Source organism: Nicotiana sylvestris, chromosome 3 (genome assembly GCF_000393655.2).
Source record: "Nicotiana sylvestris chromosome 3, ASM39365v2, whole genome shotgun sequence".
NCBI classification, from domain to species: domain Eukaryota; kingdom Viridiplantae; phylum Streptophyta; class Magnoliopsida; order Solanales; family Solanaceae; genus Nicotiana; species Nicotiana sylvestris.
The window spans coordinates 176,949,489-176,962,471 of NC_091059.1; the positions used below are offsets into that span (position 1 = coordinate 176,949,489).

At 32.8% G+C, this 12,983-nt stretch overlaps 1 protein-coding gene across 1 annotated transcript; it reads right to left on the reverse strand.

Moving 5' to 3' along the window:
• Window positions 1-476: 476 nt before the first annotated feature.
• Window positions 477-5,206, reverse strand: LOC104225575 (WRKY transcription factor 72A-like). Its single transcript, XM_009777408.2, has 5 exons — window positions 5,000-5,206; window positions 4,270-4,347; window positions 2,349-2,885; window positions 2,104-2,217; window positions 477-1,558 (listed from the first exon to the last, which is right to left on the reverse strand). The coding sequence occupies exons 1-5, from the start codon at window positions 5,123-5,125 to the stop codon at window positions 797-799; spliced, it is 1,617 nt and encodes a 538-aa protein (XP_009775710.1). The 5' UTR covers window positions 5,126-5,206; the 3' UTR covers window positions 477-796.
• Between the last annotated feature and the right edge of the window lie 7,777 nt (window positions 5,207-12,983).

A 12,983-nucleotide genomic window follows, 5' to 3' on the forward strand; every position in this document is an offset into this window, starting at 1 on the left:
GGGTACACTTGCAAATTTTTTTACAAAGCGGACACAAGTTAAAACGTGACCCAAAAAATGGGTATAGATACAAATGCCCCGACTTCGGACTGCAGTTACGACGCACTTGAAATTCCAACTATTACAATTAAACGAATAGAGTAACATTTCAATGTCTTATACTAGTTCTGATGATCAATTTGCGGCCCTGGGTTATACTACCCATTAAGTTGCCAAAGCATTATTTTATTAACGCGAAACCCTTTTAAAATCCAGCCTCCTATTGTCACCTAACGGTCTTCTCTTGCTTTAATTTGTAGTGTCCCAGAGATTTTTCTTACTTCATCTTAAGTTATTAATTTTAGCGTACACGCTTTCATTAGTATTCTTTTAATACCTTATTGAAAGCCACTAGTTTAAAAAAGGAGAAAGAGATGTGCAGTTCTCATTTCTTATTGACAAAAATTTCCAATTATAAAATAAATATGACACATAGGTACAAGTCAATCAATCTATATATCAACAGGAATCTGAATTCGTACAAGAAATGATAAATCACTTTTAACTAACACTTAACAACAAAAATGTAAAGGCTAAAGTAATGACTTCAGTAAGCGAATTGTCAATTATGAAACTAAAATTTATATCTACACTTTGGACATCGTACCTCCAAATCATAGAGAAATACTATTACACCTGATTAATTAATGCCGCAACTAGTTTCTTACTTCAGCAAGCGAAAGTTACTATCAGGCTGTCTATTTGCCGTCGAAGTTGATTTATTCGGAACAATTTGAAGAGCAATTAATTGGATATATTATTTCTTTGAGGTAGATGGGAAGCTGAAAAGAACTGGAAATGGTTCGGTAACCTTCAAAATTTGGCCAGATTTTTCTTCAATACCACCTGCATGATTTCCGCCGCTTGAGCCAATGATAGATGTAAGAGCTACAGCCAATGCAGATTGAAAATTTGGATCGGATGTTATTGCTTTTGTTGCAGCTGCAATTGTACCTTGTGTTAATAAAGTTTGTGTAGGTTTTGCACTAATATTATTTTGTAGATAAGATTGGAAAATATTTTCTTGTGGCTGTTTTGCAAAGCTGAGAGAACTAATTTCTTGGTTCTTGGGATAGGCCCCATTACTCCAAGACACGGGAAGAAGAGGATTAGAGTCCAAGGAACCAAAGTTGAGAATATTTGTAGAAGAATTATATCTGGGGAGATAATTACTACTCATTCTGTTATGGTTGGGCAATAAGGAAGTGGACGAGCTTGAGGTTAAATCAAGAGTGATTGTAGGGGGCGAGGATGAAGAAGAGATGGATGTATTTTGAAGGTAAAATGGTTTTGGGTTTGAGCTATTGGAGAGATACAAGTTGAGTCCATTGATATTGGTGGTGTCAGTTGCTGGTAGATTGGGGCCTGATTCAGAGGTGGACGATGAAGCAGATAATAGCATGGAAGCAGCTGCTGAAGTTGTGAAAGCCATAGATGTTGCTGAAAGAGAAAGTGGATGATTGTGTGTTCCTTCATATGTAGTGATCAAGATTGACATATCCTCAATGCATCTTTGAACCTGTAATCCAATTGCATAGAGTACAAGGGTGAAAACATTATATTTTTGATTGGTATTCAAGTATAGAATCCTATAAATTTTCTAAAAATAAAATTTATATATTTAAAACTACATTATAATTAAGTATTACAAGTCAACATAGCTAATTGTTCCAAATTTTTTAAAAAAAAGTTTGAGAAAATTGTAATCAAAGAAAAAATTGTTTAACTCCCTAAATTGTATATCTTCACGTAAAATGGGACGAGGAAGTAATACACAACCAGAAAGGATCCTTTGGTACCTGAATAAGGTGGAATAAAGGGTGGTACTAAATTTATTACTACTATATTTGGTTGACGGTATAAATTTATCCCGGGATAAATTTATACTGTCAACCAAACATAAACTTGGTACATTTTATCCCATTTTTCATGTGAGATAAACTAGTTTAAGGATTATAATCCCATGATAATAACTCCGAAACAATTTAGTCCGTGTACCAAACGATCCGAAGTATACAAGGATATCATATTTTTGAGATTTAACGTGATAAACATTAATATTACCTGCTTTCTCACTGGGCAGGAGGGTGCTACTGTGCAACGGTAGTAAGCTCGAGGACATGGGTTTCCTTTTGCAATTTTTTGTCCATATTTCCTCCATTGGCATCCATCATTCATCTAATATTTATGATTAATGAATATGAAAAAATTAATTCGTTGCAGTGTTCACTTCGTTATAATAATTTGTCACTAAAAAACTATTCCACAAACTAGCTTCATGAAATTAAATACTAATATTTCATTCTTACCGTCGGGGCATCACATCTGACTCTAACAGAAACCTTTGCTCTTTTAGAAGGGTTTAGTTGTGTATCATCTTCTCCATTTCTCATTGTCTTGAGAATTTTATGGGGTGGCCATGTTTCTCCTTTTTCGTCCTTAACTTCCTCTGAGCTATTCTCTTCACTGATATTTGCAGTTGAAAATTCTGTCGGTGTTGTTTTTACAGACAAATCAATCCTGCAATCCAATCCTAGGGTTAGGCCTCCTTTATTGTCTTCTTCCTTTGCATTATCTTTGCTCAAGATTTTGGATAACTCTTCCTTTTTAATGTCGGTTGAAGTTCTTCCTAAGCTAAGGGAGACAAATTTAGCTTCGTTACATTCATTATGCCGAGTATTAATAATATTAATATTGGTTTTTTCAGCATCTCTTTGAACAATGTCGTGAAATTGCAGCTGAAGGTTACGATAATCCTTCATAATTCGATCCAAGTGCATCTTCAGCCTCTGATTTTCTTCCATTACCTCTTTCATATCAGCTTTCACTGATTGTAGCTGATCGTCCTACAAAATCAGACACACATCCAAAAAAAAGAAATCAGTTGAATCACTAAATTAAAAATGGATATATAGTTGGAAGGACCAGAACTACGTACTTTACTCGATTGCAACTATACCCTTGAGGTACTATACAAAATCAGACACGCACCAAAAATAAAAAATAAAAAATAAAAAAAGAATCAGATGAATCACTAAATTATAATGGATATATAGTTGGAATGACCAGAGCTACCCATGAGGTACAGATGATTATCTTTTTGTGATCTTTAGTCTTGCCCAAGAACACCGGCAAGAAGAAGACCTAGAATATATATAATGATAAAATAAACTCCTTAAATTTTATCATGTGTGGTTTATTCTTAGAAAAATATATATAGCCAAAAATTGGTTATCCATAAGTCAACCAGGTCGGTTCTGACCAGTAAGGATGACTATACCCTACTTTAATTGCTGTGGTCAAAGGTTTGGAAATTAAAGACTGAAAAATTAATGTTTGAACAACTCTGCCAGTTACTATATGACTTTTTCCTGCCAAAACATTTCAGAAACAAGTTGATTGGTTTGAGGGTGTTTGGATTCGCTTTTAAGCTAATCAAATTAGTATTTAAGCCTTTTTAGTTTTTTTAGTGTTTGACAAAGTAAAAAATATTTAAAATAAGTATAAAAATACTTAAAACAAGCTAAAAGCAAGAAACTGAATAACCCTAACTTATTGTTTTTTTGGCTTAAAAGTTATTTATGCTCAAAAACTTCTTTTTTTTAAGCCAATTCAAACGGACTTTTATCTTGCATGTCTCTTTTCTTTTCTGTATTTTCATATACTATCATCTTGATGCGGAAGGCATCAACCTTTTCAGCTATATTTCCAAGTTATATGAAGATAGCTTAGCTAGCGTTTGAAACTTGAAATAAGAATTTTTGAAGTTGTATTGAAAAGTAATTTTTGAAAGTTGAAGTTGCGTTTAAATATGTATTTTATTTGAAAGAAAGCCGAAATTTTGTGAGTGGAAAAATAATTTTCACCCAGAAAATGCCCTAAACTAGTTTTTGGAAACTTGAAAAAAGATTTCAATTTTTTTTCCTTCAAAAACTGATTATATTACATTAACAAACAAATTTTTTTTTTTTTGAAAAAAGGCCAAAATCTATGGTCAAACGGGAGCTTAGTAATTATGCATAAAGTTTAAGGAGATTTCGCTGGGGATATAACATAATTTTGTTTATATATGTACTCTTTTTCCTCCAAACTATTCATAATTATGAAGTATTAACATATTGCAAGTTAGTGCAGTGATATAGAAACTAATCACATGCATAATTCAAATATTATGAACTGAATCGGAAACTCAATTAGGAATGGACAAGATTCAGGATATATCAATTATACCTCCTTGTCACTGTCGATATCCTTTTGCTGAGGAGACTTCGAATTATTGTCCTCATGGACTTCTCTTTCCTTCCCGACCTGTAGCATATTACATATCAATATATCATCACGTGAGATCTAAATGGAGTACAACAACAACAACATACTCAATATATTCTCACAAATGATCTAATTAATAGAGTAATAGCTGAAATAGGTTAAGCTCAGTTAATAATATAATTTCCATCATCGTTCATGTTTTTTAAAAATCATCCTTTGTATTTGATTATTTATAGATAATCTTTTGACTTAAGAAAATGGCCTCGCCAAGTTATCAGTTGAAGGAGAGGAGGAAAAATTAATATATTAACCATAATTGTAAAGACGGTTCTCCTAGATTGGAATTGAATTGTATTAAAATCAACAAGCAAGACTGTACCTGCTGCAGTTTGGAGCTCACTTCCTTTTCTCACACAGGATATAGATTTAAAATTCTATATATAGATGTCCCAGAAATTTTCTTTTTTTTTTTCAACACAATTTTAGAACCATGCAGACATTTTAAAAAGTTGGATTCAAAAGAGAGTACTGTAATATAACTTCGCATAAATATATTCATTATCTCATGCATCTCTCATATGGAACCTAATAAAATTTATTTCATAGTATAGTGTATATTTGGACGACAGAAAGCTTTAAATAAAAGAAAAAAGAGTTGATATATGAAGCACTAGAGCAAGGTAAAGTTTACCTTAAGAACATTACTGTTTTCAAAAAAACCTTCCTTATCAGAATTGGATTGATCAGCTAATTTGTTATACCTCTTCTCCTCTTTGACTAAATCTCCATTAATAGATTTTCTGAAAGTAGCTTCCATGTCATAGACCTTATCTCCTCTATTCTGTCTTTCTTTCTCTGTGAATTTTCACCTTTAGCTATATATTTCTGAAAAGCAAAGGTCTGTTTTATAAGGAAGAGCCAACAGTATTTGACTTGTCTAAACTAATAAAAGTTCAAAGTGATAGCACCACAAACAAAAATGTCAATGGCCCAGTTGCACACAACTTAGGAATATACTGATATTTAATTAATTAGCTATTTTTTCTTAATTAATTTTTAAAATCCATATTTTAAAAAAATGCTTGAAGAAGAAATCAAATTCAACGCTGAAGTCTTTTAAATAGGTTATGTAAAATGTCAGAAAAGAGGGTTTTACTCCGCAAGGTTCGGTCTCCAGACTCCACACCATGTCTGAGTTTTATAGATAGTATTGTTGTCTTTTAATTTCCTCCGACCTAACTAGTTGCAACTAGGGGTGTACATGAACCGGGTTGGTTCGGTTTTTATCAAAACCAAACCAAACCAACTATATCGGTTTGGATTGATTCGGTTTTGTCGGGTTTTTCGGGTTTTTTTGTTACATGAATATTATTTCAATCTTACTTTGTTAAAATTATAGATAAAGCTTTGATAAATGAATATATGTTTAGTAAATATGAAAAAAAAATTGACAAACATATAATCTATTTAAATATTCTAATGGGAGAATTTTTTTAGTAACACATGATAGTTATTTTCTTAGTCGTCTAACAATAATTTTCCGTTAATTTACGCTTTCAAGGTTAATACATGAGAGGATACCAAATATTTCTACATTTTCTAAAGAAAATTCACTATAAAGTCTTAAAAATATAAATAAAATTTATATATTTATAAGTCGGTTTGGTTTGGATTTTTTTTACTCAATACCAAACCAAGTCAAACCAAACCTAATCGGATTTTTTAATCGATTTGATTTGATTTTCGGTTTGGTGCGGTTTTCCGGTTCGGTTTGAACACCCCTAGTTGCAACAACTGTTGTTGAAGCTTCCTACGTTAAGGGAAGTAACATGGTCACGTTGCTTGCTAGTGAAACAGCTAATTAGCTAGCTATTAGGATTTCTCTTTTAATTTACAAGTTTAATTGTAGCCCTTTTTAGATCAATTGCCAGTAATTAATGATGAGTCCACTTTTGGATATATCTTTGAACTGGGAAATCTAAAACCTATTGCACCAGCTAACCATTTCATTTTTTACAATCATCTGGTCCGAAAATAATTGGCCGATTAATCTAGATTTGTGTTGCATGGGACCCATTAAGGAGATAAGCATCCTTACGAGGGGTTTCTCCATTCGCTAGACTCGAATTTGAGATATATAATTAATGGCACAGGAATCCTATCTATTCCACCACACGACAATTTACAAGTTAATTAAGCTTCTTGAATTAAGAATGGACGAACACAAAATATTCTCAAGCAATCAAGATGATATCCCTAAAACTTTTTAAACATAGAAGAGAGAGATATGATGTAGCGTGTGTACTTAATTATATATTGATCATCAAGTCTGACTTGAGTTGAGGTAATTTATTTACTTGCTTGCTTCAGACGTGCAGGTTAACAATCCAACTTTAATATTATAATTCTGTTAGTGCATGATCATGATTTTATTAATACTTCTCAAAAGCATTATAATATGCGAAAAAGGAGTAGAATTAATCAAATTTTAAATGCCCAGTATAACGGCAGGAAAGACTATTGAATTTTATATTTGGTCTTAATACCCCTTACATATTTGTCCAGCTAAAGCATGGAAGCCATTTTCTTACTAAATTTTTCTCTATGCATAATTTGAGTCATTTTTATGTTTTACTACAATCGATTAAGCATGATCATATTTTCATAATATAGTCTCATAAACAGACGTAAAGTATTGTTTTATTATGGATCTACTACGAGAAGGTCAATATGCAATCTTAGCGTTTCAAATGTCTACTGAGGTGTGTGAATTTTATAAATGTCAATGAGTGAAATTTCAAAAGATATGAGGAAGAAAGGCACGAGTATGCTGCTGCGATCTTTACTCTTGTCATTTACTACCAATTTATGCATTTTTAGTAGCATTTACTATACACCAACATTGTATATATCCTACTTGCTATGAAAATATTCCTATTATTATAAGTGAACTTTAATCTAAAGTAAAATCTATATAATACACAAAAGCATCCAAGGTGTGGCCTCGGTTAATGGATCGGAGTGGATGAGAACCATGAAGTCTCAAGTTTAAATTTCAATGGAGGCAAAAAATACACTAAGTGATTTCTTCTCATTTATCCAAATCCTAATGCCTTCGTGGATAGAATCACCTGAAATCGAAAATTATGGATAGAATTACCTGAAATCTGAAAATTATTTAGATATGTGGGGGAATTGTGGGGCCCGGAGAAAATATGGGAAGAGTTGGTTATGCCAAACATGTAAGCAACAAGTAGCATTAATTAATTACCATAAGGTCAATGACAATATTTTATTATTGTAAAGACGATATATATATCAGCCGTTTTGTCATGCAGATATTATATCAGTTCCCTTTTCTTAAATATTAATGAAATTTAAGACTTGGTTTCCAACCAGTCATATATACAAGCAACTTAAAATACGAGCGAAATAATAGAGAAACAAATTGTTCAATTACTTGTACCGTGCCATAGGACATTATATTATGATGGATTTAGACCATAAACAAAACAAAATCAAAACAGACCTACGACCTCTTTTGCTAACGTCTTTGTTATGTTAGCTAAGGTGTGCTATATTATATATCAATAGAAAAAGGTCAATGGTTTCTGTTAGCATCTAATTAGTTTAAGCGCTTGCTTAAATAACTGGGATTTCATTTTCTTATCTTGCTCTGAAATATTATCTTTAACTTTTGCTTTTATTTTAACTGATTGCAAGTCATCATAAATAATAAATATGTGGTATAGACGGTACCTTATCTCATTCTACTATTGCTTTTTTTTCGTTTAATGTCAAAATATGCCTTTAGGCCAATCATACATTATTTTCTTCTATCCAAGCATAACTTATGGCTATGTCTATATTTTAATTTGCTGTGACTATGCTTGCTTGAGGCGAGGTCTCTTGGAAACAGTTTCTCTATCTGCACAAGGTAAGGATAAAATCTGCATACACACTACCCTCCTCAGATTTCACATGTGTCAATACACTGGGCAATGTTGTTATTGTTGTTTTTTCCAAGCATAACATATGGGATTTGACTTTTACCAATTTTTTCGTTTCTTATTTTTTCTAAACTTAACTTTGTGCTTCCAATATATTTTTACAAACTTCTTTTTCTGGGTTCGCACTTAACACAAGATATAGCTTGAATAGAAGCCCCTTGACGAACGATAGGGAAAAACAAATGGAACGGATAATGGTAAACAATTACCAGCTGATGGATTCATGTAATTTATCATTAAAATACTCACACACACTAATGTCATTAGTTAAATTCTTACGCCACAGGAGATTAGAATATCTTTTTTTTTTTTTTTTTACTTTCGAGCATTCGTAAATATATCTGTTATTAAATATTAAAAGTTGTGCTTTCAAAGATTACATAAAATGGTAAAAATAGCTCGGGCTAGCCAGTTTTCGGACTGGTCATTGAAAAATAGTCAGCGTTTGCAAAGTCATTGAAAAATAACCACTATTTTGTTGTATCACGGAAAGTTCCAGCATAATATACTGAAGATCGTCGGTGCACCTATGTATGAACTTCCAGCATATTATGCTGGAACTCCAACACGCGGAAAGTTCCAGCATAATATACTGGAGATTGGAGCACCCGTGTATGAACTTCCAGCATATTATGCTGGACCGCTGTATTATACTGGAACTCTCCAGTATAATATACTGGAGTACGGTATACTTATGTTGGAACTCCAGTATATTATACTGGAGTTCCAGTATATTATACTGGAGTTCCAGTCTATTATACTGGAATTTCAGTATATTATGTTGAAGTATTTTTCGGATTTTGAAACAGTGTTTTCGTTCAGATTTATATTTACATGAAAAGTGGCAAAATTTCGATTACTTTTGAAACTGTAACTATTTTTAAATGGCCACTTGTAAATTTGACTATTTTTGAATTTCTCCCATAAAATGACCAAGGACTTCGATTATATTTTTTGAAAAGAGGAACTATTTTTTAAAGAAAATTAATGAAAAGGAAAATAGAGAGCACCTTAGATCTTGCACATGAATACAACTAATTGTCATTTCTTTAATAGGTCATACTATTATTGAGTCGTGAGAAAGAGTCAATGATCATCACCAAATTCTCAAACTCCAAGTTATTTATTCCTCGTGCCAGCCAAAAATGTGAAGATACGAGCAATTCAAGATACAAGCTCTCAAAAAGTCAATGAGCTTTATGTAGTAAAATATTTACAATTTGGACTTGAGTGGTACTAGGTCAAAATTATTATATATCCTCAACATATTTAAATAATAATAGTTGGACACGACTTTGCTTTGCAGTTGAATTTCACGTTCAAATAAAAATCGGCGTGACTACATCGTGTTGTTTTTCTTTATTTTAGATTTCAATGTCTATCTATGTTTATAACAATTTTTCGTGGCTTAAATTAAACAGTTGACTACCAAGCTATATTAATGTTTAAGCATAATTTCTTTCCTAGATTGGGTTCCCATTATATTTGCGTAGTCATTCCTTTAATTTTATTAAAATTATTCCAGGGGCCTTTCTCCTGGTTACCTCTCGTAATATTCACATTTCTTATGGTTTAAGTTATTAAACTCATCTACCTTATTTTGATTTTCTTGTGAATGATAATAGATTAAATGATAAATGTTTATAATATTCCAAAACAGTTTTTTCTGTGGCATTGATTAAATGTTCTAGTTTTAGAATTTATTTTTTCTTTTTCATTGTATTTATATATATAGATTAAAATCTTACCTGAAGCGCCCTTTTAAGTTGTCTTCAACGATCAACTGAACACCCCAACCAAGCTATTTTTTATTTTAACACTTCAAGTGGCTATTAAGTAGGTCAAGTAAATACCCGAGTACAACAGACCATATGCGTGAGTTGCACTCGCCAATGACCGGTCAAATGGACCAATAAAAAAAATGACATATGTAATTTTGCCATAAAAATTTAACACGTGTAATTAAAAAAAATACATTTAAAGAAACCTTCTTTACCGTCTCTTGTCTCATTTTGACATAGCAGCTGCCGGCTCCTCTCTCCCTCCATTTCTGCCGCTGCATCGCCACCAATCACCACCTCCGGAGGTGATGACCGGATAGGCGGCAACCTTCCTTTCAACCACATCCACCCTTTACCCCCCCCCCTCCCTGTCACTGTTCTGTCGCGACAGAACCCTCACCGGTAGGCCTTCAAACACTGGTGAGATCTACAAAGTCGGTGACCCCATTAAAATCGGTCGACTTTAGGTAGAGACTTTAGATATATCGAGATCTGGCTGAAGATATGCTTTTGCGTTCGTGGACTGTTTTTCACGAGTTTGGACGGATCTACGTTTTTCAGCGACCCCCTTGCTTATGTCCTTTTTACTGCTCTATATATTCCTTTGTGTTGATAATTAAAAATCAATTCCCACGAATTGATAATACACTGAAACTAACAAATTGATAATTGATATTTAAAAAACTGAATCTTGAACAAGAAATCCAGCATAAATTCTCTTCTTTTGTAATTCTTTTCAACTAGCTAGTATAAGTTAAATTATGTACTGAAGTGAAGGTACGGTGGAAAGGAATGAAACAAAAGGAAATTAAGCACGAGAAAATGGAGGTAGAGGTGATTTAGGATAGAGGAGGGTGTCCAATGGTGGAGGAGAAAATTGGAGGAGCAGGAGAAGGAGGTATGAAAATTAGGTGGGGTCCACATTATTTTAGAAAATTAAAAGAAAAAACCTAATTTTAAGTAGACAACTCGCGTTTCAGAGAGTGCATTTCACGCTATGGGGCGGACATGGTGGGGTATTTAGTTGATCTTATTTTGTGAATAAATAAAGTGTCTAGCTAAAAATGACTTTAGTTGAGGTGTTCAGTTGATCGTTGAGGACAATTTAAAGAGGCGCTTTATGTATTTTGCCATTTAAATATATTGGTTGGTAATATAGAAATTTTATTACTTAAATGAGTATCATCCGCTACCAAAAATAAAAAAGAAGAATTAACCCAAACACCCGCCCTTACAACTGTTTAAACTAAAAATAGTCAATGAAAATATAATATATATATATATAAATTTATGTATTATATGTATAATCAATAAAAAATAAAGGAACGAAATGCGTAGTCCCTTATAGTCCATCACTGTACAAGTCCATGGGCCAAGCATAAAGCAAGTAGATCCATTCATTTTTGGGCCTTGTAGTCGGAGATGTCTGGGCTCGATAGTGGATAGTTGATAAAAATTGCACGGGACGTCCTATTTGGTCGTCCACATTTAATCTATACTCATTTTTTTTAAAACTTTTAATTTGTACCTACTTTTTAAACAAATTCAGTCCCCTTTCTCCTCTTCCTTCTCCTCCTCCTTCTCCTCCTCAAAGTTATATCCGCCCTCAACCTCTTTCTGAAGTCCGTAACAGTGTCTCCAATTTCCGTGATATCACTAAAGGTGTTTGTGTATGAAAATCCAACACCAACAGGGGTTTCCAAGAATAATAAGTTTGCAGCTGGAAATATTAATATTAATATACATAATTGTTAATACTATGAAGAGATTTTGATTTCTAATTCTTTGATGAAGGTCTGCAGGATAAATTCAAATGTCTAAAAAGAAAAGGAAATATGAGCTAACAAAAATATTTTTCGATTTAATTTCAAGCTGGGTTGTTATTTAAAATGATCAATCGTTTCAAGACAAAAACTTTAGAAGTCTCTACATTAACACAGAAAAATTACTTCTAATGTTGATTAATTAGAGCAGATATTTGGTTACATAAGGAAGATTATTTTCTTCACAATATCATTATGAAGGATAGAAGGCTCTAGAGCTGAAATTCGCCAGTTACAAACAAAAACTTCAGCTCTAGTGAAGTTCGCCAGTTACAAAACAAAAACTTCAGCTCTAGAGCTGAAGTTCGCCAGTTACAAAAACAAAAACATCAGCTCTAGATCCGAAGTTCGCCAGTTACAAAAACAAAAACTTGCTACTTCAGTACCGTTTATAGAATGCTGAAGTTTTGTGTGATTGCCTTTGTTACTTCAGTCCTATATGCTGAAGTTAAGCGAAAAAGTGGGTACGCTTTCAATTTTTTTTGCAAATGGGGCACAAGTTAAAACGTGACTAAAAAAGCGGGTATAGATGCAAATGCCCGAGACAGTTGTGTCACAATCCATTTTCCATTCCATTTATTGTCCGATATGACAACGCCTATTTTGGAAAATCACATAGTATAACCGCTTCCAAAAATAATACTATATAATATAATTATTTTTTGTACATTTGACTAGCAAATATAAATTATTTTTGATTGACGGGCCAAATGTACAACTTAGACCTTTTTTTTATTTTATGGTTTCTTCTTCGAAGCGTTCACGACTCAAATTGTGTTTAACATTTCGAAAGCTGCTCAATCAGAAGTTTTGACAAAAGTGATGCTCATACACTTCTTATCCAAACATGACTCAAATTTATTACATTCTTGAATCTGATTATTTATTAATCTTCCTATACGTGCAATATTTTTTTTTTCCAACTATACGTGCATTATATCACATTGGCCTTTTTGCCGCAATGATCTTGAAATCCACTAATTTCCTAGTGCCGTGGATTCCAAAAAGTGATATTGAAAAATCAAGGAACGAAGGATACTTTCAACTACCAAACAGATGAG